This window comes from Pseudonaja textilis, chromosome 6, assembly GCF_049901715.1.
Source record: "Pseudonaja textilis isolate UNSWEBS1 chromosome 6, rPseTex1.2, whole genome shotgun sequence".
In the NCBI taxonomy this organism is placed as follows: domain Eukaryota; kingdom Metazoa; phylum Chordata; class Lepidosauria; order Squamata; family Elapidae; genus Pseudonaja; species Pseudonaja textilis.
This window is the reverse complement of record NC_141995.1, coordinates 34,849,367-34,877,310: the sequence shown is the minus strand read 5'-3', so window position 1 is coordinate 34,877,310 and position 27,944 is coordinate 34,849,367. Positions and strand designations below refer to the sequence as shown.

The 27,944-nt window shown below is 38.7% G+C and overlaps 1 protein-coding gene across 4 annotated transcripts in view; it reads right to left on the bottom strand.

Moving 5' to 3' along the window:
- Positions 1-27,728, bottom strand: part of TUSC3 (tumor suppressor candidate 3) — a 127,054-nt gene extending 99,326 nt beyond the window's left edge. For 3 of the 4 annotated variants that reach the window (XR_015744136.1, XM_026697953.2, XM_087936259.1), the window contains exon 1: positions 27,565-27,722. Coding sequence is in view for 2 of the 4 variants with exons in the window: in XM_026697953.2 (XP_026553738.1) it covers positions 27,565-27,666 (102 nt within the window). In the remaining 2 variants the exon portion in view is untranslated. Of the gene's footprint in view, positions 1-27,564 lie in introns of all 4 variants that reach the window. The other variant, XM_087936263.1, reaches the window with a different exon arrangement.
- Between the last annotated feature and the right edge of the window lie 216 nt (positions 27,729-27,944).

The following is a 27,944-nucleotide window of genomic DNA, read 5'->3' as shown; positions in this document are numbered from 1 at the left end:
AACGCATAACTACAACAAAGTTGTTAGACCAGAAATACTTATCTGTGACTTCAAAATGAACCATACATTTGACCCGGTACATATAGAAATAATTCACTAAGCGAACAGCCAAGGAGCCAGAGAATTGAAGTGAAGGAACCATCATCAGAATAATAACACTTAGATACAAGTTACTTCCTAATCAGGTACAAAATCAAGCTACTCACAACAAACTGACAAGGCAGAAACCTCAGAACTGAATTAATATCATGCCCAACTAATAAGTAGTTTCGAAAAAGCATCCAATCACCAAGCCGCCCCCCCCCCCCGCCACAAACACACATCTAAGCTACTGCTATTCCATGACATCAGTGAGATAAGTCTTACCAGGACTTCTGGGAAGAATGGAAGACTGAAAACAGCTCTGCATAAGAGAAGCTGATGACTGTAACTAAGAACATGGAATTGATGCAGAGCTTGGGTGTTGGTAGAAGTTACCATGAACGCCCTTTCTATCTATGCTGCGAGAAAGCCCAGGATGTGTTGACTCCTTCCTAAGATGTCATTTAGCTGAGTCTGTACTAAGATATAAAAGCCAGCCACCAGAAGAGACCCCAGCTTTGGTGAAGATACTTGACAGACTGAAAGGTGTCTCTGAAAGCACAAAACGAATACAGAAATATGTCTTACTCTCTCCAAATGAATCAAGGGAGGGGCTGGGCTCTCTCGCAGCATAGATAGAAAGGGCGTTCACGGTAACTTCTACCAATTCCCATTCTCCCCCATGCTGCATCGCGAGCCCAGGATGGGACATACCAAAGCTTGCATGTCCACGGGCGGGTCCTCATCCAGCTCATCACACTGACTGTGGAACCACTAGTTGAAGCACCCGTCTGCTGAAGGCTGCAGTCGCCGAGGCAAAGGCATCCAGACGGTAGTGTCTGATGAAAGGAGATGGGGATGTCCAGGTGGCTGCACAACAAATCTCCTCCAAGGATGCTTGGGTTGCCCAGACAGCAGAAGTGGCTGCGCTTCTGGTAGAGTGCGCTGTCAGACCTTGGGGAACCAGCAGGGCAGCTTTGTAGGCCTGCTCAATGCAAGACCTGACCCACCTGCTAATAGAAGGAGAAGAGGCCTTGTGCCCCAAGTGAGAAGGGAAAAAGGAAACGAACATGGCTTCCGACTTCCTGAAGGAGGAAGTGCGCTTAATGTATATTCTAAGAGCCCTTCTTACGTCTAGCATGTGCCACTGCCACTCTAAGTCATGGTGTGGGAGAGGGCAGAAGTCAGGCAACACAATGTCCTGGGACCTGTGAAACCAGGTGTTAACCATTGGAATAAATGAGGGGTCCAGACAGAGAACAACCCTATCATCGTGAAAGGAGCAAAGGTCTTGTCTGATGGAAAGAGCAGCGAGCTCGGAAACCCACCTGGCTGAAGTGATGGAAACGAGGAACATTACCTTCAGAGTCAGGAAACGGAGAGACAATGTTCTAAGGGGTTCAAATGGGGGCTTCTTAAGGCATTAAGGACCACATGAAGGTCCCAGGAAGGATACCTGTGAACCACCGGTGCGTGCAGATTGGAAGCCCCTTTCAAAAACCTCCTGACTGAAGGGTGATGGTATAAGGAAGGAAGCGAACCCCATGAGAAAACCGAGGAGAGGGCCGTAACCTGCCTGCGTAAGATGTTGGGGGCCAAACCTTTTTCCAGACCATGCTGAAGGAATCTAAGAACTTCTGCCAATTGGGCTGAAGCAGGAGAGAGACCCTCCCTAAGGCACTATCTGGAAAAGGCCTTCCAGGTGGCATCATAGATGCGCCTTGTAGAAGGTTTGAGAGACGTCAGGATGGTGAGGATGACCCTTTCTGGGAGAACTAGCCGCTGTCGTTCAAGTGCCACACGATCAGCTTGAGCCACTGGGGCTCTGGATGTAGCAGAGCCCCCTGGTGAAGGGAGATGAGATGAGCTGGGATCCTCTAAGGAGAAGCCACAGATATGTTGACCAGGTCCGCAAACCAGGGCCTTCTTGGCCAACAGGGTGCCAGAAGGAGGAGCTCCGCTCGTTCCTCCAACATCTTCTGAATTACTGCCGGAATGATGGGAAGTGGGGGAAAGGCGTAGAGGAGACCCTTGGGCCATCTGCACCGAAGAGCACTGGTCCCCTCTTCTCCCTGGCAAGGAAACCTGGTGAAGAATCTGGTGACTTGGGCGTCTTGAGGAGTGGAGAAGAGATCCACCTCCAGTGTTCTGAATCTGAGGGAAAGATCCCTGAATAGAGATGGAAGAATGGACCATTCTGCCTGGTCGACTAGGCTCCTGCTGAGCCAGTCGGCCTGGGAGTTGTCGACCCTGGAGATGTGGTCCACCGAGATCAACAACAGGTGTTACTCTGCCCAAAACCCCAACCGTTGAGCCTCCCTCTTGAGGGCTTTGGACCTTTTCCCCCCTTGCCAGTTGACATGAGCCCTTGCAGCCATGTTGTCCATAAAGACTAGAACATGAGAGCCGGTCACTGATTGCCTGAAATGCTTGAGAGCCAGAAAAGTGGCTCTGAACTCTAGCCAATTTACGGGAAGGGTCTGCTCTGACCTGGACCAAACACCCTATCTGGCGCTGCATATGGGAAGCCCAACCCAGGAAACTGGCATCGGTGGTTATCACAAGCCTGTCTGGGTCCCTGAACAGGAGTCCCTTCCGATTGACGGGGAACGCCACCAATTGAGAGATCGCCGGATTTGTGGCAGAAGCGGGACCTTGAGGGATGAGTGTCTGGTTCCTGCTCGTAGGTAGGGAAGCAGGAACCATTGAAATGGTCGGGAGCAGAGCCGAGCCCACGGGACGATGCCAATACAGGAGACCATCTTCCCCAAAAGTTTGAACAACAGTGACAGGAGGACAGTTTGATGTTGCTGGATCTGGCTGATGATCGCTGCAAGGCTCTTTCCACGAGCTGGGGACAGGAAAACCTGGCACGACGTGGTATCAATGACTGCTCCCAAGTGTTGCAATTTGGTTGTGGGAGAGAGGTGGCTCTTTTTGGTGTTGATGGAAAACCCATGGCTCTGGAGATATGACAGGGTAATCTGCAGATCCCGATGGGCCGCAAGGATGGAAGAGGAAATAATCAAAATGTCGTCCAAGTAGCATTGGATCATCACTGGAACAGAACACAGAGATGCCCTCAAGGCTGCCAGAGCCTTTGTTAAGACCCTTGGAGCCGATGAGAGGCCGAAGGGAAATGCTTGATACTGGTAATGGGTATTCTGGTAAAAGAAATGGAGAAACTGGCAATGATGAGGCCAAATGGGGATGTGGAGGTAATCCTCCATGAGATCAATGGAACAGAGGAGGTCGCCCTCCTGAATGCTCTCTAAAATAGAATACAGAGTCTGCATTTTAAATCACCTGCATTTTACAAATTGTTGAGGAATTTTAGATCAAGGATGGCTCGCCACACCCCTGAGGCTTTGGAAATGATGAAAAGACGAGAGTAAAACCGACATCCCCGTTGGGGGGGGGGGGCAGGTTGAATATCCCTGATTTCAAGAAGGTGTTGAATGGCCTGATTCATGAGGGTTTGCCTTGAAATATCCCAAGAGACAGGATAGATCAAAAAAATTTATGGGGGTGGCGTTAGGAAGTTCAATTGTAACCCTGACCTAATAGTGCTGAACACCCAGGCGTCCGTCATTGACTCCGCCCATTTGGAGGCAAAGAAGGCTAGGTGACCTCCGATGGGTGGGGAGAACAAGGGATTACTTAGAGTGATGGAAGGAACGACCCCCTTCCCCCCAAAAGGGCCGTTTACCAGTAGAAGGTTGTTGCCTGCCAGATGCTTCCACACATTGGTCTTGGCGTTGGGAGTACGGCCTCTGAGAGCGAGGGAAGCGGGAGGATGTCTCTGCTTGAAAAGCAGGAGGGCGATAAGAAGCTGGGCGATAGTTGGCTTTCTTCCCAGAGGAAGAGAGAATTTTACGTTTATCTCTGGTTTCGATGAGATAAGGTTCCAGAGCATCGCTAAAAAGTTTATCGCCTGTGAAGGGAACTGAAGATGCAGCATGGAGGAGAATGGCTTCTTTAACTTTTTCTGAACACAGAAAAAAATGTGAATCAACCAAACTGCATTCCATATGGCTGCTCCTCACGAACTGGGAGCAGGAGAAATTTGCCATAGTTGCTCAAGCCAAAATTGGAGCTTTCCATTGGACACTTCCTTTATTAATCCCAAAGGTGCTTTTTCAGGAGGCAACTGGACTTTCTTGTTTTTTCTTTGAAGAGGTTTCACTTCTCACCCAAGAAGCTTCTTCAGCTCTGACTGGATGGTGAGGAATGAAGGATTTATATTCCGTGCAGACAGCTGATCATTTGCATCCTTTTTGAGTGTTGCTGAAACACTTGGATCTTTACAGTACAGACCTTTAGCTCTGCAATTTGGGATGAACATACTTCAAATGGTGTGGGTGTATGAACAGATTTCCAGGAAAAAATGCACACAACAGGAACCATTAGCACTACTCAGGGAGCCTGAGGACACAGATAAACATCCAAGAAAAACATCCATCCAGGTCCTTCCATTCCCCACCATCCAGTCAGAGCTAAAGAAGCTTCCTGGATAAAAAGCAAAACATCTTCAAAGAAAAATCAAAAAGCCTCCTGAAAAAGCACCTTTGGGACAACCATGACCTGGATGACTGACTTTGCTAAGTTAAAAGGCACTTTTCAGATATCACTGAATAATTTCTTTAAAGAGGTTTTTTGAAATGACAAGACTGAAACAGGTGAGTGCCTTCAAACCTTAATATAAGAAAATGAAATTGTTTCTTTAAAAACTTTAGGAATTTAAAATAAGAATGAAAAAATAAGACAAGGTTCTGGCTGTAGAAAGTTTTAAACAACTTATGGGCTCTGAAAATATTGGAATATTTGATTTTGAATAAGGTTTTGAAATTAATTTTCAGGTATAACTATTGTTTTGTGGGAAGAAAAAATATTTTTATACTGGATATATAACCAGAGACATATAATAAGCAACTTATAATGTTGTTCAGAGGCTTTTTGAAGAATTGCAATAAGACCTTGAATGACTGATATTAGCTGTGTTATCTGTTCTTAAGGACAGTCTGTTCCCATATAAAGCTGTTATATAAAAGGATTTGTAATAAAATCTGAGAATGTGAATAAGAATTTGCCACTAGACATGCAAAAAATGGGTGAGTCTTAACACTTAAGAACAAAATAAGAATGTCAGTCTCAGAGAGTAATTGAAATATTTTTTCTCTTTGCATAGTATAGGTGAAAAACTATTACATAAAAGTGAACAGATGGATGTATGGCTTAGATAAGATACAGCTTACAGCAAGGGAGGGATTCAAAAATCCCAGCAACCGGTTCGCTGCCCGGTTGCTGGTGGGCATGGCCATGGTGGGTGTGGCCTACTGGAACTTCCTGTTTCTGGCTTCTGATGGGCCTCGAGAGCCATGGGAAGGCCATTTTTGCCCTCCCAAGGGTCCAGAGGCCTCCCCTGAGCCTCTGGAAAGGCAAAAACAACTTCCCCTGGGCTCTGGAGGCCCACTGGAAGCCGGAAAGAAGCCTGTTTTGCGACTTCCGGTTTTTCCGGGAGGGCCATTTTTTGTCCTCCCAAGGGTCTGGAGGCCTCCCCCAGGCCTCTGGGAAGGTGAAAACAGCCTTCCTGGGCTCTGGAGGCCCACCGGAAGCCAAAAACAAGCCCATTTCATGACTTCCATTTTTTCCAAGATGAACTTTTTTGCCCTCCCAAGGGTCCGGGGGCCTCCCCCAGGCCTCTGGGAAGGCGAAAACAGCCTCCCCGGGCTCTGGAGGCCCTCTGGAAGCCAGAAATAGGTCCATTTTCAGACTTCCAGAAATTTTCTCCCCTCCAGAGCCTCTGCGCAGACCCTGCACCTACCACCATTGAAAATGGGCTGCGTGGAGCCTCCTGGGAGGGGAGGGGCAGGGTGGGGGGCCAAATTGGTCAGTTGAAATATTGGTTCAGCAAACTTTAACATCTGGTTCGTCCGAACCAGTCCAAACCAGTCGAATCCCACCCCTGGTTTACAGGTAAGATGTCTCTCTCTCTCTCTCTCTGTCCTTCTCTCTCTCTCCTCCCTTCCTCCCCCTCCTCTCTCTCATAAAGAAAGAGAGAGAGAGAGTGCATTACTACTACTACACTCTCTAAATACAGGAATGCCAGCTCTTTAATACTTTGCTTATGATATATCCTGAGAAACAGATTTTTGTTTGGCTTGATTTTAAATGAGTGAATCAAATACAAAAAAAAACCCCTGACTTTCAAGTAAGAAGCTAAGGGCTGGATAAAATGATTCCTTTATTGTACAAACACTTCTTTAGCTTAGACAAGTCAGGCACATGCCACAACTCCAAACAATCACTATGCCAATATGCATCCTTTCTACAGAGAAATACTGATGTTTGTATCTTTAAAACATTTAGTTGCATAGTTGAAAATTCCAGTTTGGAACTTTTGAAAAATTGGAACATTTGTACAACTATTGTAAAATAGTTGTACAATAATCATTTTTAAAAACACAGCCTTCACGTTTATTAAGTCAAAAACTAAACTTTTTAAAAAAATTCTGTGATGTTTTGAAAGAAATCTATTTAATCTGGGTACTATACTTATCCATATACTGAATCATGATGTATGTGTTTTAAATTATTGCCTTTTCAATATTTTTGTACAGAAAGCAAACAACATTTATATACTTTCCTATTCTTTTGAAATTATAAACGTATCTATCATTTAACATTTATCATTTAATACATATACAGTTCCTCGACTTACTACAATAGTGACCAGAATTTTCATTGCTGAGCAAAAAAAGTTAAGCAAAGCTGTTGCTAAGCGAGTCATGCCCAATTTTATCATTTTTTTGCCATGGTTGTTAAGTGAATTACTATCACTGTTAAGTGAATCACATGGTTGTTAAACAAATCTGGTCCCACCCACTGATTTTGTTCATTGAAAGCCAGCTGGGAAGCTCACAAATAGTGATCATGTGACCCTAGAATGCCGCAACTGTTGTAAATGCATGTCAGTTGTCAAGCCCTGAATTTTGATCATGTGACTGTCAGGTGCTGTGACAGTTATAACCACAAGGACTGGTCATTATTTCTTCCAGCACCTCCCTAACAGAACACCAGAATGGCTGTAAATCGAGGCCTGTCTGAACAACATATACCTGAAAGAAAGTTAAAAGGAAATGTTGAAATAATCCACATTCAGATTCATGGATTTGAAATATACAAGCCAGTTTTCCCTACAGTGAATCTTTCCACATGCTAGAACTGCAATTTGTACATTCCTAAAAGGAGCTAGTTTGGTGTAGTGATTAAAGGTATTAGGGTATGAGTTCTAATCCTGTAAGAAGGCTGCTGGGCGAACTTTCTCTCGGTTTTAGGAAATTGGCAATGGCAAAAATTAACATAATATGAATGTACAACTTATTGATGATTTAAAATATCTGCTAAAAATTACTTGTTTTTCTCTCCTTGCTTATAAATGTCACATAGTTACATATAGGAATCCAACAGCAAACCTGTTCTAAGTATAGAAACAGTACTGTTCATTTGTAAATTGCTTATGAAGTGTGCATACAAAAACGACAACATAAGAAACAGGCATACTTCATCATATAAAAGCATAAAAGGCATGATCATTTGCCTTAGCTACAGCTAAAGCAAAATGCATTCAGAACTTAACTGCTAAAGTTCCAAACCATTGGGTTCAATGTGATGTTAACACAGTTTGACAAGAGATATTGGCTTCTGCATGAATCTATCTTCTTTCATTAAATACCTATATATAAACGGATCATTCTAAAGCTCATACATACTCTATAATGAAACCTACCATTAATATATTCCTTCTCACATACGGAACAGGGGTACAGGCAGTTTCCTGTTTAAGAATGAGTTCTGTTCCCTAACTCCGTCTTTAACCCAAATTTGTATTTAAGTCTCAATAAGGTTACTGGACCTCTACTTCTGTATATCAAGGATGAGAAACAACAAAAACAAACCTGTTATAACTTTAAGTTTTATACCTCAAAACTGAAGTATAAATGTCCAGCAAGGAGAAACCAATTCAAGGAAAACATATTGGAATTCAATCTCTCCTCCTCCTGAAGGGTTAAAGTTTCCTGAAGATAAAGTGGTCTGACTAAAAAGAACAACAAATTTTCTTCTTCAAGCCAACAAACTGCTGAAGCCACACAATGCTTCCACTGATTGCTGAAAATAGGCTACCTATGTATTAAAAATACACAAATGATGTTGTGACACTCTTGAAAGCATTGCAGTTCCAGTGATTTGTTAACTTGAGGATATACTATATACTATGGAGCAGTATATAAGTCCAAGTACTATTGGTATCTTGCTGATTTTCTGTAGCTGGATCATGAAAACTATTCATGAGGAGAAAGCCAACTTCAAAATAAAGAGCATGGCTCAAGTCTCTGACACAATGCATCTTGGTGGGATGCAAAATCTATATATGAAAGCTCATCTGATTAAATGAAGACTAGGATGCATTAAGGAACATTTTAACTTTTCTCTGCATTTTCAAGAATCGCTGACAAGATGTTTTGTGTTTCTGTGCATCAATTTTCTGTAATACAACAGAGACTGTTGCAATAATTATAATGGATTCAGCTCTCTTTTCCATTCACAATTTTAAAAAACCAGTTATGCTTTAGAACAAAGAATTAAGCTTTTAAAAATAACATGTCTGCTGCTAAATTCTTATTAGTACAATTTCTTTATAAATTAAGAAATTTGGTGTTATTTTCAACAGCTGGTTCTAATATGGTTACATTTAACTGTCATGACCAGCAGACTTTAAATACCCAATTACTACTTTTGGGATGCAAATTTATAATTGCTTCTAGTCAGTGGACCAACATAATAAAGTGGGGAGAGAAGGTTTGTATGTTTGGAGAGATTCTTTATTTCAGATGAATATATTTTGCATGAACAATTATCTGAAAATGTGATGGGTAGATCTTCTATGGGCTCAGATCTTCATCATTTTGCTATCTCTTCATTCAAAAATATCTATTTAGAAAAAAACATGTTTGAAATAAACACAATCCTATGTCCTAGTCATCCATCGTGTCCAAGACCACATCATCTGTAAAATAGTATGCAGACAGTGCATTTTTCTTTTTGCAAAATCTGTGATCAGAGCATAATGCACTGAAACTGCTGAGACCCCACAAAGAAGAATTTGAACAAACTGTTCTCCAGACATTTTTGATGTTCTTCTCCACTTCCACGATCCTTTTGAATCTTACTACAGGCCTTAAACTGTATGCTATAGAAATTGCTAACTATATCTCTTTTTTGATATAATGCACAATTTGGAAACAAACTAAACTGGTGTTTCCTATAGAATTAGGCTTGTTCATACACAAAATTTAAGAGGATCATAGAAAAAAAAGCCCTTTCTGAAAAGGAACTGCTTTATATTTTAACAAGAATACTGACAGTTTCTGAACCACCTCATCTGGGTAAGGTGAAAGAGGAAAAGAAATAAAAAATGTAAACCTTAATTTACATTTTTACAAGAACTGTAGACATTGTGGGGGGAGAACTGTGTTAGTTTATGAATACAAAACAATCAGAAGGAATCTGGTGAGCCTTTTCCAATAGACACATTTTATTAAAAAGTCATAAGATTTATGAACTGCAGGTTACTTATATGAGATGTACATAGAGGATAAATTAATGTAAGATTTAAATTGCAACAGAAAACACATTCCCTGCACACACACACACACACACACACAAATGGTATTTTATACACACTGCAACTCACTTCAATGCAATTGCTATTTCAGGTAAACTGGGAAATGTTGAATAAATTAATGAAGTTTCAGGGAGAAAAATGCCAAACATTTTAAAGACAATTATGGATCTGTTGGTTGGAATGATTTTTTTTTTTCATATTTCTCTAAGTTGCTTAGAAATCCTCATTTTAGTTGTAAACCATTCTTTGTCAACACTCCATAGTTTCAGAATTTATGTACAGCAGTTACAAAATAAATCAGTGCACATCACAGAAGGGGTTTAGCATCACACAGTTTTGGAAAATAATAGTTTCCAAGACAATTTTGCATATGAAATTTGCTCATTTAATTTCAAAGGGATGAAAAAACATCCTATAGCGCATTAATTGCTAAAAAATGCTGTTTCAGCTAACAAAGTTATAATTTATTCTCCATCAGCAGAGCAAACATGTGCTCTGCATGAAAGAACCCTGTATTAAGTTCCTTTTAGCCTTTTAGTTTTTGCTTTCCATGCAAATTTGATATGAAAGACAAACTCTACATTTTGCACATGAAATAAAATCCAGCTGAACCTTTGAACCAAAAGTTATAAACTTAAATTCTTTAGGATTTCCCATAGTCTCCAGAAGCCTTATTTCAGTTATTCAATGTGCATCGTGCATTAAGGAGCCTCTGTGGCAGTAGCTAGAGTGCAGTACTGCAAGCTACTTCTTCAGCCAGCTGCCTACAATTTGGCAGTTCAAATCCCACCAGGCTCAAGGTTAACTCAGCCTTCTATCCTTCCAAGATGGATAAAATGAGGACCCAGATTATTGGGGGCAATACGCTGACTCTGTGAACCGCTTAGAGAGGGCTATAAAGTGGTATATAAGTTTAGGTGCTATTGCTATTATCTAGAAAATCCTACTGCACCAATATTGGGCAGTCTTGTAACTTTAACAACATGATATGCCATGGTCATCAAAATCTGAATATACAGGCAATTATTATGCTATTCTCCACGCTGCAAGAGAGTCCAGGAATGGGTAAAACACTTCCCTCTGACATCATCGAACTGAGTCTGCCACTATATAAAAAGCCAGCCCCATTGCTGGCTCCCCAGCTTTTTGACTCAGTTCCTTACATGTCAATGAGCTAGTGTCTCTGGAAATCGGTTGCATTAAAACAAGCAAAAAGAAAGAAAAAAGCAAATAATGTCTTTAACAGCATTCTCAGGTAATTATACCAATGCCCATTCTGTAATAATTCCATATCTTAAACATGATGATGAGAATATTTATTGATGAAGAAATCTACCTTATCTGGGCAACATTTATACATAGACTTCATTTATAGCAGTCAGTCAAAATGATTTGGTTAATTTTGGTTTCATGTGTTACATGAATCCTGACATTGTGATGTTTAACTATAGGATTTGTCTGTCTATGATTTATTTATTTATTTTTATTCATTTTGATTTGTCAATCACTTATAAGATAATAGGTATAAGTACAGTGTATATACATAGTTATGAATACATGAAATGGGTACATATATGAAAAATAAACAATAGGACAGGGACGGTAGGCAAGTTGGTGCGCTTATGCACGCCCCCTACAGACCTCTAGGAAAGGGGTGAGGTCAATAGTAGACAATCTAAGGTTAAAGTTTTTGGGTTTGGGGAAGAAACCACAGAGTCAGGTAGAGTATTCCAGACATTGACCACTCTGTTGCTGAGGTCGTATTTCCTGCAATCAAGTTTGGTGCGGTTAACCTTGAGTTTGTATCTATTGTGTGCTCTTGTGTTGTTATGGTTGAAGCTGAAGTATTCATTGACAGGTAAGTCATTGCAATGTATGACTTTTATATACCATACTTAGATCAGACCGAAGACAGCATAATTCAAGGTTTTCTAGGTCTAGAATTTCAAGTCTGGTGGTATAAGGTATTCTACAACGAGTAGAGGAGTGGAGAACTCTTCTTGTGAAATATTTCTGGACTTTCTCAACTGTGCTAATATCAGATACGTAATGTGGGTTCCAGATTGATGAGCTGTATTCGAGTATTGGTCTAGCAAATGTTTTGTATGCTCTAGTTAGTAGTGTGATATTACCAGAGAAAAAGCTACGTAGGATTAGGTTAACAACTTTTAATGCCTTTTTGGCTATGTAGTTACAGTGGGCTCTAGCACTTAGATAATGATCTAAGTGCTAATCCTCCTAGAGATGAGAATTCCAAGGTCCTTTACAGAGCTTGGATCATCAACAAGGTCTTGACTATTCAGCTTGTATTTTATTTTCTGATTTATTTATTTTTTTGCCAAATGTAAGACAGAGCATTTATTTGTTAAGATTTGAAGCTGCCATTTGTTCGACCATTCTGATACACAGTCAATATCTTTTTGAAGGGTAGCAGTATTGTCTGTGGTATTGAACAGCTTTACATCATCAGCGAAGAGAACGCAGTTGCTCTTAATATGATCACAGAGGTCATTTATGTTATTTTAAGTCATTTCTGATTCCTGGCAATTGCCTGATAGACTTTTGAAACTCTTTAACACTGCTTCTTTCCTAATGCTGAGAATGGGTGGCTTTGTGCCTAAAGCAAGACTAGAGCTCCTAGTTTGCGGGTTCCTATCCTGATGCCTTTAATCACAACACTAAAGTGGCCCTCAGCTATAGTTTATGGTTTAGTGCAATTTACTCAAACCATGATTAAAGAAATAATGGCTTAGTGCAACAGTCAACTGGTACATATATAGCTATGGCTCTCCATCATAATAATGCCCTGGGATCTTACATAAGACCCACAAACATTTACAAAAAAATTGAAAATAATACAGCTTCAATCCAATACTTTGAGATAGTACTTATCTTTACAGAGAATAAGGTAACAATAAATTGCGATGAAAAAAATAAGTCCAGCTGGGAGCTCAAAACTGCAACCTTATTAGAAATTAAGCAACTGTTTTATAGTTAATTTCAGTTATTTTAGCACTGAGCAACAGGTATGTATTTGCCAAACTGGCCATTTTATGATTGTGCCCATAATTCACTTTCAAAAATCCAAATGTGCTCACTGACTCAAACATTTGCATATCTGTGCTCAGAAACACTGCATGTGAAGAAAAGCTACTTCTAAGCCCTGCAAATTATGTTTGATCAAAACATGGAAAGGCGAAACAAGGTTCCAGTAAATGAGAATAGGGTAGAAACTAAACAACCTACTTCACAATTGGAAGCACATTCCACTATGACAAAGTCACATTTTCATTCAGTCCAGTAAATTTTACTTTTGCATAGGCACCACTGAAAACATTCTATCAAGACCTGAATGTGGGGATAGTTACTAAATTAGACAGCATTGAAAGGGAGAAAACAATGGCTATTAGTATTGATGTCTATTTGCTACTTTCAAAATACAATGCCATGCCTAAAATATTTGCTGACAGAGCGCAACCATGAAGGAAGGCTGTCAACCTTCTGCCCTTGTTTATAGTCATCCTAAATGCACCAGCTGGTCACCGCATGACCGTGAGTGCTGGACGGGATGGTTGTTTATCTGTTTCAGCAGGGTTATTCTTAAGGCTTTTGTAACAACTACGGTATATAAAGCAATGCTGTTCCCACCCATTGTTTAGATGGGTTCTTGTGAATCTCTTTATAGGTGGCCAAAGGGAGGAAGGAACAGTCCAATTACATTAAACAGTAGGTGGTCCCTTTTTTCTCTTAGACACTTAATTGATCCTCCTTTCCTCTGTGCAAATAATCCTAGTCAGGTTTGAAAACTAAAAATTGGATGGCTCACTGAAATGAATTTTGAATAGTACACCCCATAGAACAAAACGCTTCAGGGTGCCAAACTTAGACTGTTATGGAGCACCACGAGAAGCCTGCAATAAGAAAAGCTGTTAAAGCTTAAGTCCTTTGTTTGGAATATTACCTGTCAGTCAGAACTGAACAAAGTTATATGTTTGCAGAAGATCGATCTTTCAATATTTCTGGCCTAAAATGGAACCGTCTGATCATGTATACTTCAAGTTTTGATTGGAAAGCCTTTGAAGCATTATTAACCAAAAAACACATATACTCAGTGGAAGCACATGAAATATTTAAATATTTTTCAGGTAATTCAGAATTTAGCTCTTCCATTACTGGTAGTCCTCGACTTAAAACAGATCATTTAGTGACCATTCAAAGTTACAAAAGCACTGAAAAGTTTTTATGATTACAACCACTGCAGCATTCCCCAGGGTCCTGTGATCAAAATTCAGATGCTTGGCAATTGACTCATATTTATGACAGTTGCAGTGTCCTGGGGTCATGTGATCCCCTTTTATGACCTTCTAACAAGCAAAATCAATGGGGGATAGCAGATTCACTTAACAACAGTTTGACTAATTTAACAACTAAAGTGGATTATTTAAGAACTGTAGCAATAAAGGTGGTAAAATAGAGCAAACTCACTTAACAAATGTTTCACTTAGCAACAAAAATTTTGGGCTCAATTGTGGTCATAAACCAAGGATTACCTGTATTTTATGTTGGCTCAGTTCAGCTCTTCTTTCAAAGAAAGGAAACAGAGTCCCAGAGTGTGTGTAATGGATTTTAGGAGGAATGTTCAGGATCTTATCAGTAGAACTGGATAAAATTCACTGTTTATGTCAACCACATACACTGTATATGAAATGAAATTGAATGCTGGGTAACTTCAAAAGAAGTCTCCAGGATCTGTAACATTTAAACCAGTCAGGCAGTGGTGAGCGAATACATTAAGCTAGAAAGCTAGCCACCTAAAGAGCATAAGGGGAATTTTTCCTATCTGTATTTATTTTTTCAACCTTTTCATATTTCCGAACAGCAGTTGGTCCAAAATGCATTTACAGTTTCTAAGTGTCACTGCTTACAATTTTAGTTATTTCAATCCCATTCCTATTTCTACTAGAAGGACAATTTCACAATAAAACCCCAGTATAAACTCTCTTCAATTCCTTAGTATAAAAATTAGGGTGTCCTATGCTTTGAAGCTCCACTTAACCATAAGAACTATGTCAAAAACACAAAATGTTGTTTTGCCTCAGCAGAATAAGGATTCTCTCCCCCCATTTGACCTATTTTCATGTTTTTTTCATAATTTGCATCTAGGTTGGTACCATACAGTAAAAGAAACAGCTGACAGCTAATCACAAATAAGAAACTGATAAAAGAAGCAGACAGAATATTTAGGAAATGAGGACAAGGCCATTTCATAAAAGGAAAAATGAGGCGAAGAATCAATGAGAGGATAGAAAATCCAGAAAGATGTTCATGGACCCTGAGTTAATTTTTTTTAAAAAAATCCAGTTTGTAAATTGTTTGAATGAAAAAGAAAGTGCAGGTATGTCCCTAAGTCGAGTTGTGAAATGGACTGTAAGATAACCTTGGGGACAGGAGGAAGAGTCACAACAGACAGGCAAAAGGAATCTCAGCCTCTAGAAAAAAATGGGCTGGTGAAAGCATCTCACAAAGGACCCTCTCTGACCTCTTGGGCATAAAGGAAGGGAGAAGAGACATGCTTTCAAACCAGTAAGATTCTGTTACTAAAACCTTACAGTAAAGGCAGGTGATGTCACAGCTTCCTTACAGTCCTATCAGCTGTTATTGCTCCCTTACTCGACCTTTAGTGTATGCGATTATTCACTATCTTTTCTTCTCTATAATATTCTCAGGGTTTCTGTATATTTGACTCCTATCTTGGTTTACAACTTTTGTAATTTTTTTGAAGAAATAGTGCATTTACAGAGCACTACTTATAGTCTCTGCTCTGTGCTCCAATAACCTCCTGTGCTGTGGTAGGAATGTCCCCTCTTCTCCAATCATAACTTGTTGCTCTCCTTGGCCATTTATCTTGGACCCCAGGGCTGCTTGACTCCTTCTAAATAAGGAGACCCATTGAACATAGGGCTCTAAATTCCATTTTTTAAACTAGTTTGCATGTCAAACTTTTTTTTAGCAAGGAAAATCTTCCTAAAAGATTTCTTTTCTTCTAACTTAAGTGAGAGTAATTGTTAGGAATATAAGTCACCTAACAGGTATTTGGGTTAGAAATATATAAACCAGGATAAACATTTTAAAACTGTATCTTTAAGAAAATGCAAAACTGTAATTAGGTGTAGTTTCTCACATGGCCATAAGATGGAGCCAGAAACCTGGTTTGTCTTAGTCTGAGTCTCAGAAGAGAGTGTGAGTGTATCTCTGTTTCCTTCTGTTGGAAAGTATTGCCGTTCCTCCATTTTTCGTAACTGACTGCTATTTCTGGATTTGATATAAGTTTGTTACTGAACTGTTTTTGACACTGGAATTTGTTATTGGATTATCCCTGGATTGAAAAACTGGCTGATTTACCTATGAATGACTCTGGACTGCTTATCTTGAACTTTGCTTAAACTTTCTGGAAGTAAACACCTACATTTACTGCACAGTGTATCTGTGTACTGTGTGTGTATTATTCAAACACTACTCTCTATACGTGTCCCTGTATGCACTCATTCTCCTAAAGGGGAATTACCTCAACACTAATAATAATGAATTACAAGAGGACAGAAGCTCATAGCTGTCTATGGAAGCTTTGATAATTTCACCTGGTTTTTAAAAAGATCCATCAAATTTTTCATAATCATTTTGTTATGAAGTTTCACCTGTCATATGGTAAAAAACAAAAAGAAAGAAGGCAATTTGAAATTTCTTCAGAAGGTGTCAGGCAGCCAAATATTCATGAAATTGTGTTGTTAAAATGTATACAACATAATCCTAAAAGCAAAACAGAAATTACCTTCTGTTTGGCTGGAACTGATGGTAGCAATAGAACAACTCTGATAGGCACTAGGATACATTGTATTAGCAAGTTGGAAACATCAAAGCATTTTTAAAGCTGGCAAACAAGCAACACACAGATAGCTTTCTTATGACATTAAAATCCAGTTCAATTTAATAATACTTGCTTATTGCAACCATAATACTAAATAAAACAATCTGGATTTTCCATGGGGTTATTCAGGAAGTGTTGGAAAAGTACTTGCAGCACAGTTCAGTAGAAGAGATCAATTAACTTGCTGAACTGTCTTATGGAAGCTGGGCTGCCAACTAAAGACATATGGGATGGGAACAAAGATTAAGACAATCTAATTACAGGAGGGATCTTGAATTGCTCTAGGCACTGCATTTAATTTATTGCAAATGACCCAAAAAAGTTTGTTCCTGAAATTTTCTAAGACATAGTTCTGAAACAGGCATTTTAGAACCATCCAATACAGAAACTATTCTCCACATGATTATATTTTAGGCCTTATTTTCACTGAAAGAACATAAAATATATTTTGAAAAACATTCAATTCAATGTCCCATTGCTATTACTATTGCTATTCTTGGATAACAAGAGAAATACTGTATTTTTGAAGAAGAAAAAAAACCCACTTGCCTTTTGGAAAGGCATCTTTTTGGACCTTTCAGTTCAATGTGAACTGATTAATCCAAAGTGATTCCATTCATTCCACTTTTTGGAAAGCTGTCCAGATAATTCCCTGTTTAGTGTCTTGTAGGGAGACTAGATTGATTTATGTGATTCTTATATTTTTGTTCTTTTTGATCCTATGGTGAAACCGTCCTGTTGATTTTTATTTCCGTATCTGTTCCATTTTGCTGATTATCTTATCTTCTTTCCCCCAAGAACTATATGTAGCAGCTTCCTCCAAACAGCCACAACAATATAGTCTTATTTTCCTCCAAATGGCTCTAATCTAGAGATCCAGGTTCAATCTTCCATTAGGTCTATGGATTTCATCATATAATTAGTAAGTTATTGATAATAATGAGAACAATAGGCAGTATCCATAGTCCTCCTGAATCATCCAACATCTCCCATACATTACCTTAAAAATCATAATCACAATTTCTAACATCACCTCTTTCAACCCTTATTTTTTTATTCTTTGGAAACTGAAGCAATAGCTTGATCAAGATAGGAAATTCAAGGCTGAGGAAGGACCCATGAATATCCAGGTTTAAACATCACACTTTTTGCCAGTACATTAGATTTGCTATTAGTACTGTTCTTCTTTATTAAAACTTGCATATTCCATCAAGTGTCTGCTATATCATCTCTTCCTTGCTCTTACATCGATTTCCCCAGTGATCCATCAACAAAATTACCACATCACTTTCTTTTTAGAGATCAGGAATACTTGCCAATGGAAGCAAAGGTGCTGCAGATGTTATTTGCCCCAAGACAATGAACATAAGTGGAAATGATACATCAGCTATCTTGGGAGAAGCAGGAGTAAAAAGCAAAAGAAAGTTTTATTTATGGCTGAACTTAAAACAGAAAGAAAAATAAAGCATAGCTCCTAGGTATCTTATGAGAGACAAAACAGTAATAAAGCTAAAGCCATAAGGGTGCAATTGACCGCCAAACTAACCAACAAATTATGAAGAGAGATGATTATGGGAAATAATTGCCACAAGGCATCTATAAGGCATCCTTTACAGAACTGCCTAATAAGACTATCCATCTATCAATGATACCAACCAACCTTTTAAAAAAAAAACAGTTCTAAATCTCAGGTCCATATCCCAAATTCATCCATTGCATTAAGCCATAGCTTGCTTAACTAAAGTTTATAGAACAAACACCTAGATTTTATTACACCAGCAGAAATGAACAATTGAAGCAATTTCAAAAACAGATCCAAGAAAAAGGAATAAGGTTTACTGGGGAAAAAACAGAAAGCTGCTATCACAGATGTTCAGCAACTATGTTAATTTGAAAACAACTTTTTTTAAAATATATTTTTTATCTCCTAATACTTCTTCTCTTCTTCATTTCTTTCATGGCTTACCTCTTCGTCTCTTTGGAATGAATTCACTTGTTTGCACCTGTTCTTGGTTTTGTAACTGTCAGACTTGCTAAACATTTTTTCCTTACTGAAACCTTTTATATAAATCATAATTATATAAGTTTACATCATAATTATGGTTAAAAACCAGTATAGCTGAATTCAGCTAACTTAAAATGAAGCAAAACACTTTACAGCTTACCATCAGGTGTGAACACAATATATATTTGATAGCCAGATATATTTCAACTAGCTACTTGCACACTGCAGCTGTGATCCATGATGCTGACTGTGAAAAAGAGTCAATTTTTGCATGTTTATCCTTTTGCACTTCTAAGCCCATATAAAATATGCAACTCTACTTCAGATTTAAGGAATACTTTCAAGAAACAAATATATAGCCATTATCAACACAATATATACTTGGAGACTAGGCTGCTGCAGATCACATTGAATAACAAATAAATAAATGCCCCCACATGGAAATAGATTTTTATTTTGAATGCTTTCATCAAAACGTTAAAACTACAATGACCAATTATTTTTTTAAAAATCCCCTTTTCAACACTCTTAGCAGGATAAAACCAAGTACTGGCCAAGGCCCCAAGAAAAACATAACCAAGCAAGTTGACCAAGAACTTCCATTCCACCATCAACCTCAGCTTCAACCTATATACAGAACAAGTTTGATGTTACAGTAAAATTACATAATAAGTGTCACCATGTTATGCAGCAAAACAACAGACTTCCACGCATACCTCCATGCTTTTAATTTCCATCCAGAATATATCACCAAATGTAACATCTATTGCCAGGCTCTACTATACAACCAAGTTGTTCTCAACCAGTTTACAGATATGTTTACCCAACAGAATTAAATCTGACATTCAAGAGATTGAACGATTGACTCAACAAGATCAACACACAACTCAATACAGCCAAATAAATTTCTATAGCTTGACAGAGCACAAAAACAGAATAACAAAACACCACTTGGTTGTCACTTTCAGCTTATAGTTCAAGGCAGAAAATTGCACCATTATAAAGCTACAGACCATACTGGACAATGTCATCACACTTTCTTAGGTATTGGCTATAGTCCCATATTTACATCAAACAACCACTCAACCCATAGCAGATTGTCACAAAAACATGAAACAACAGAAAAATGATGCCAACATGGAAACCCATATCTTGCAATGAATCCAGATTTGCCCCAACATTTACACCATTAGCACAATCATTGGCCCAAACAACTTCATACAGTGTTAGTGGTACCTTAACATGCTCCTCCTCTAATGTCATATATGGCACCATTTGCCAGCAATACTGCTGTGGATTTTATACTGGATAAACAAACCAGAGGAACTGAAATAGATACAAATTTGATCTCAGGACTGGAAACAGTAATAGTAGAATACTTTAGCGTCTCAGGGCATTTAAATACAAATCTATTTAAATAGTAATTATTTCAGACTAATCTAACTACACCAACAAAGAAAACTATTTAAATACAAATCTATTTAAATGGTAACTATTTCAGAATAATCTAACTATACCAGCACAGTAGAATGGAACTGTGAAAATCACATACATCAAACATTTTCAAACTATCTCAGAAAGTCTTAACAAACACAATGGGATTTTAACACACTGCGATTATCTATTGATATTGATAGTGTATTTGTTTATATATGACCTGAATTTCTTCAACTACCTCCTCTCCCAAAGCATCGCAAATAAAATCTTATATATGTTTATCTATTCTAGGCATATAATAAAATAAATTGCAGTTCACAAATATACTTTATGTATTACTTCGAAAAAAAATGTTCTGTGACTTATTCTGATATTTGGCTAGCATAGAATTACCATCCTCCTATAACAAAAAGAAAAAGTAAATAATGTTTTTGAAAATTGGAACTTAATTATTGCTTGAACATTGCAGACAATTAAAGAACTGAAGCCAAATTTCATTGGTTTCAGAAGTTTTCAGCATGTTTTACTCAAAGCAATTCATACTGATTCCAACTGCATTGCAATTTTATATTGATCAAAAATGCCTGTTGAAAAATAATATGTAACTATAGAAGCATACAGCTTAGGTACAAAGTTAGGCAAACTTCCATCATATTAAATATCCTTAATTCTATGCTGGATAGTAGCCAAAGAATATTTTGAGAGAAAGGTGTGGCTATACAATTTAAATTTAGATTTCATATTAAGTGAGATCTGGCACTATATAATACAATATATAAAACAACATTGAAAAAGCACTACGCAATCTAAAACCATCTCTATCTACTGGAGCGGATGGAATATGTGCCTATTTCTTAAAAAAGCTATCCACTACCATAGCCAAACTTTTAAGCATAATCTTCAAAAAATCTTTCAGCACCAGCTCCTTGCCAAACCTATGGTCACAAGCCACGGTCATCCCCATCTTCAGAAAGGGAGACCCCAGTCTACTTGAAAATTGCAGACCAATCTCTTTATGCTGCATCACCTGGAATCAATTATTAACCAATCCATTATCCTCCACTTAGAGACAAACAACCTACTCTCCAATAAACAATTTGGTTTCAGAAAAAAACTATCCTGTAATCTGCAATTCTTACACTGCAAAAACATATAGACTACACAACTCGATCAGGGCAAAGCAATAGATGCAATCTACATAGACTTCTGTAAAGCCTTCGATTCAGTGGTACACAACAAACTACTACTACCGTGTTTCTCCAATAATACAACCCCCCAATAGGAAGACCCAGCATATTTTCTAGGCATAAAATGAAATTAAGACACCCCCCCCCCCCCCAATTTAGGCCTATTTTAAAACATGCGAAATTGGGAGGGAAGGTGGGGGGAACTTACTATTAGGAGCACCCTGTGGGCAACTACGCCTCGCCATCAGCCGCTCCTAACAGCCGATCATGGCAGAATGCGGAGGGCTCCCTACCCCCACCAAGCACCTTTGCTACAGACCTGGGTCAGCAGGCAGCATTTCAGCCGCCTCTCAGGCCTCCGTAGCTTCCACGGTTCCCACTGGTGCTGGTGCCTCTCTTGCCAGCACTGACTCCAACAACAGCATCTGAGTCACTCCTGCTTTTCCTCCATCCCCGTAACAGGACAAAAATTTGAGGTACCTGGGAGCGCTGCGCACTGCGTTTTGGTTTAATCCTGAGTGGCTGGGTGGGCATGAGAAGAGCCGAGCGAGCGTCTCTGCTGCTGCTACCCTTGGTGCTCCAGCCTCGGGCTCTGCAAATTTCCAAAAGTCCCGGTGCACAGCCCATTCCTGCATTCCAAGCGCCAGCGCCATCTCCAACAACAGCGGCAGCAGTGGCGGGAACCGTGGAAGTTACGGAAGCGGTTCCCGCCACTGCTGCTGCTGTTGTTGGAGACGGCTCTGGCGAGAGAGGGACAGCTGCAGCTCGGCCTGGGTGCGCTTGGAATGCAGGAATGGGCTGCCAGCTGTCCAGTCATGTCTGACTGTAGGGACCAGTGCTCATCTCTGTTTCTTAGCTGAGGAGCCAGCATTATCCGAAGATCTTTCTGTGATCATGTGGCCAGCATGACTAAATGCCAAAGGTGCACGGAACCTTCCCACCAAATGGTAACTATTTATCTACTTGCATTTGCATGCTTTCTAACTGCTAGTTAGGCAGGAGCTAGGGCATGTAACGAGAGAGCACCCTGTCATGTAGCACGCGGATCTAGAACCAGGGCTGTCATCTTTCCAGATGAGTTTAGCATCTTTAACCACTGAGACATTGTACACACACAATATATATGTATATATTATGTGCTATGTTATAATAATATAAAAACATGATCACGCACCCCACTTGGGTTTTATTTAACATTTTTAATAATGTTCATTAAAATGTCTGTCTCTTTCATGTGAGCCCGCGGTATATTTAAATGCAATGTTGTATACAAAATAAGTTTAGAAACAAAAAGAAAGGCAAACAAAAGTCAGCCAGATTATATTTACCAATTTCATTTAGCTATTAAGATAAAATTAGCACAAGCAAGGGTTTAAATGTGTGGTTAAGAAGTAAAAAAAACCCTTCCCCTTCTTTTATGACACTAAGCTATTAATCTTAGTAGGTTCAACTTTTTTGTATGTCCTGTGTTTTTTTCCACATTAGTCTTGTAACTCTTATAAATTAATTTTTTAAATTCACTTTCAGATCAGTTTCAGGTTTACTAAAACTTGTTCCTCTTCCTTAACATCTTTTAAACACAGTCTCTTTACAAAGACAAGCCATTTTAAATTAATGTCTGGGAACATTGTTCAAAAATATCCTTCAATATGTTCCATTCTATTTGTATGTAAAATTTAAGTGTTCTTAAAAACTTTATACATGACTTTCATTTTAAGAAGCACAATATATAAGCAAGCATACTTTTTGTATTTTTGTATACATCAGAAATAAAAACTACATGTCACACTAATCTTCTTAAAATTTTACCCCTATTTATACTTTTCTATATGGTACTTTGGACATTCTCCTGAAATATATCAAATTGCTGGAGTTGGTGCAACCGATGTTTTTTTTCTTCCTCTTTCGGTATATTATAAATCTGGCATGTATGCACAAAGTTTGTCTTCTTCCAGGATTACAGAGTAATAGGTGCATCCAATATGGTGGCTTGCAGTTTCTGGAACACTTCAGACTCAAAATTCCAATAGTCTGGGAATTGTTGGCTTAATTCATAAGGTTACCAGAGGCAATTTTAAACAAACTGGTTGGACAAGTCTAGGAGTTAAAATCCACACATCTTAAAGTTCCAAGGATTGAGAAATGCTGATCTAGAGCTAGTGGAGTTTAACTGGTAAGACCAGAAGAACCCAAGTTCACATATACCACAAACTATGCAAACCTACTTGATACTTTATAATAATAAAGCCAGGAGGCAATGTTCCACATGCTACTTTTAGCACTTGGAAGAAATGCAGAATATTGATCTAAAATATGATTAAATATACTACTCAAAAAGGACTTATAGGAATGCATCTTATACCACTGATTTTTAAGACATAGTAATCTTTATTGTGCAGTTGTGGAATCCACAACTTCTTTCCTAATGATATCTGGAACTCACAGATATTAAAAGCAAAATGTACATGATTGATAAATGATAATAGAGACATTTCAGTTTATCAGCCACACCTACTTGTGACAGTATCTCTCTTTGACCATATTCTATTGACTGTTTGGGCTTTTTCAAGAAAACTGTTTAGTAACAATTGTCACAAAAAACCAAATATTATCTCCATCGCTCCAATTCTGCTATCTCATATAACAAGAATTATGCCAAAACATTCCAACAATCAGGTTATTGCAAATGTTCCATAAAACAGGCATGTCAAAGTTCATAACAAAGAATGGCAGTTGTTATTATCTCACTGGAACTCATCGGTCTTTGCTATTTCATCTTCCATTTAATGCATTTCAGTCCAAAGAATGGAATGTCAGAACTGCCCTATGCCTTGACATGAAAGAAACAAACACACAGTTTCCATAAAAGATATTGGGGCTTGCTTTCTTGTAATGTAATGTTCCCTCTTGTAATGACAAATTAAAATTTGCATTTTGCAAACAAGCACTGTCCCTGACACTAAAGGAGGTTAGATCAACACATCAAAATATAGAATTTGGCATGTCAGAATTCCAAAAGCAGATACAGTTTGCCCCATGATCTGTAAGGAACTAAATTGGCCCAGCCACCTGCAAAACCAGGAAAAGTTCCAAAGCATTTGAAGGCCAATCAAATCTCTGTAACTAATGGCCAAAAGGGGAGCAATGGTAGATTTTCAAATACATTTTTAGGTCCAGTAACAAAAATTGAGATGCTTTTCCCCCTCTTATGCCTCTAGTCACAATCTCATTGTACTGAAAATCTGTAATTAAGGAAGGAAATCAGGGTTTTTAAGATACCACTATTGGGCTTAGGAGGCTCAGAAGTGTATTCAGTGTTTGGTATCTGGATTATAAAGGAAGACTCTACTAAAATGAAATGTGTTCATATAATCTGTCTGCTACCTTTTCTTACCACCCATTAGTTTCCATTAAATGCAATTTGGTTTATCAGCCTTATTGATATAATAAAACAACTTTGTTATTATTCATTTCCTAGATTTGTACCTGCCAAAATCAAAATAATCCAGTAATTCATAGCATAATTCATTATTAAAAATCAGTTATACAAAAACACTAGTACATTAACTGGAGCTAAACAAAACCCATATTAAACTCTACTTGAGAATCTAGGATGGTTTTCAACAATGGAAACATTTATCCACCAAGTCTGGTAAAAATCTGAGAAAATATTGATATAGAAGATATTCTGAATACTGAAGGGAAATTAAAATCTAAACAAGAGCTCAAAGACCAGGTCATTGAATTATCATGGTGGCCTCAACTGCAAATACAATCTAGATATGATAAAGATGCAAAAATGTATGGCTTTTATAAAAAACAGGCAACCTTCTATCGGATATTGTTGAACTCCAATGAAAAACTGATTAAGAAACTTTGCAACAATCTATTAAATTTGAAAATGGAAGATGAACAAGTAAAAGAAAAATGATATAGTGGGCAAAAATTTTGGATATAATATAGTTAGGAAAATGGCAAAATATATGGGAAAGAAATTATAACTTAACAATGGCAACTTCTTATAAAGAAAACATATATGTAATGTTTTATAGATGGCATTTACCACCTGCTAGGTTAGCCAAAATGTTCAAAAATATGTCTAGTAAATGTTGGAAATGTAACAAAAAAAACTGGCACATATGATTATCTGTGGCAGACTTGTGCTAAAGCAAACAAAAAAAATATTAGGACTGCTTCATTTTCCTCAACATATGGCACACCTCTGAAATAGCATATGTTAATGACAAAAATAAACAGCTGAAAACTAAGGATTAAAACAAAGAAGAAAGTTGTATTTTCCAAACACAAGAACAAATTTCAAGGTTTATAAAGTTCATTAAAAAAATAACCAAATGAATATAACTCTAACTTCTCAGAAACTTCTTTATCACATACAGACTCTTTCTCATACACATACACAACTGAAAAATTCAGGACATTGAATAATTTATTTTCTTTACTTCAGAAGTTTTGATGGAACAGTGTGTGATCAAAGAGGTTAGCCTTTTATATATATATATGGCATTCGGCTTTGTTCGGGTATTTTCCCACGTCATAGTAGTTGTGCTTTTAAAGTTGTAGCGACGTTTCAGCAGAATCTCATCTGCCATCATCAGGATTCTGTATAGTGTTCATCTGGAAGTCTAGTGTTCATCTACAGAAGCCTGATGATGGCAGATGAGATTCTGCTGAAACGTCGCTACAACTTTAAAAGCACAACTACTATGACGTGGGAAAATACCCGAACAAAGCCGAATGCCATACATGTAAGTACCCGCGAAAACTTAAGAATATATATCCTCAAATGATTTAGAAAATAAGATAGCATGTTGAGTCCACAATGATCTAACTTATGGAGGGATAATTAATTCAACCCCAGTGTATTATATCAGGTGTGGGCGGCAAGCTGATGGATCAATTCCTACCATAATCAATGGATCAACACTTGTTTGATCCAAAAAAGCCGACCTGATACGTTCAAGGGAAAAAGGAAGAATATACCTATAGGTTTCTTCTTCTCTTCATATGCTCTTTAATGTTCTCTGTCTAAAACTTTCACTTTTGCTTTCCTTCCTTTGCTTCTAGTTTGATGCTCCCCATTTTTCCACATCTATGAAGTTATTTTTCAGAGTTTCAGAACTGTACATTTACAGCTTAAGATGAAAACATTACATAAAAATTAGCTAGAATTCATAACTAATATTAAAACAATGACTAAAATGTTTTTATTCTATCTAAAATGAAAAGCCTAGGCATCCTAGAGATGTATTATATATTTCTTTTGTCAATGTGGTCCTGCCTCCACTCAGGTTGTCTCCCTTCTTTTTTCCTTGCCCTTTCAAGCTAACCCTTTCCTCTTTGCTAGAGGAATACCTTAATTTTAATCAAGACCTTAAAGAGCACAGCAAGGAATAGCAAATTCTATTTTTAAAAAAATCAGCTTCAGATGGATTTAAATATTGCAGACAATTTCAAAATATCGCAAAATGCTGTAAGAAAGAAATACGGGGGGGAAAACTCCAGGCAATTAAGTCCAAAAACGATCCCTTTTTTTCCTGTATAAAAGACACCATCTTTGACCTTGAATTGATTTCCCTTATTCTCAATTACTTGCTGAAGGGGATAGAGTCCCCTCCTAAAAAATCCAGGCCCCAAAATAATTTATCTTATTTACTTTGGAAGTTATGATAGAACAGAGTGTGCGATCAAAGAATTTTATTGATTTCTTGTAATGTTTGGAAAATATAACTCTGTGCCGAGTCCCTGAGCTCCAGTTTATGGATGGATAATTAGTTCAAGCCCTCAAACTAAGGCTGCCTCTTCCACCTGATTTACATCTTGAAGGCCAGGCCTGAAGGACCCGTTATTTCTACCGCGCTGCACTTCTGCACCGAGAAGAATGGCTACCGATGCACGCACGTCCCCAGGGAAAATTTACTCGGAAGGCAGCCTTATGAGATGGCAATCTCTGAGATTGCTGAAAGAAAAATTCGGGGCTGCGCGTGAAATGGCTGCGAACCAATTCTGAACAGAAGGACGCTCGTAAAGTACAAAACGCGCACACAGAGGAAGGAAAGCGAGGAATCAGAATGGCATAAGTGGAGGCGAGAAGGGAAGCAGTGATGCCCTAAAATAAAACAACGGCGCCAGCAGCGTGGAGGGAAGGGCGGGGGGGTCAGAATTGCCCGTTCTTATGGGTACTCCCGGGGAAGAAGGAAAGATGGGGCAGGTGAAGGGGGTCTACCTCCTTCTTCTTTTGGCTTCCCCCGAACTGGAAACAAAGGAGGAAGAGGAGGCAGCTCCCCGCGGACAGGTGCAGCAGCCTTAAGAGCCGTAGCGATGCCATGGTTTCCCAACAGCGCCCTTCAGTACCTCCCGTCTACCTGCTAGCGGCCGTTATCCACGCCACTTTCCCGGCCCGAATTGGCCGTGGCCAATCCAAAAGCAAGCTCCCGGGCAAAGCGTTCTGGGAAATGTAGTCTCCTCTCGTTCTCCCGAAGCACGCCTTCTTTTTCCTTTCAAGAGAGAAGAGCTGCTGATTTGCTTATCTGTATTGGGAGAGGATGCAGGAATAGGGGCCGCCGTTTTAAGTCCGGAATGGAGGCGTTTCTCAGTTCGAAATTG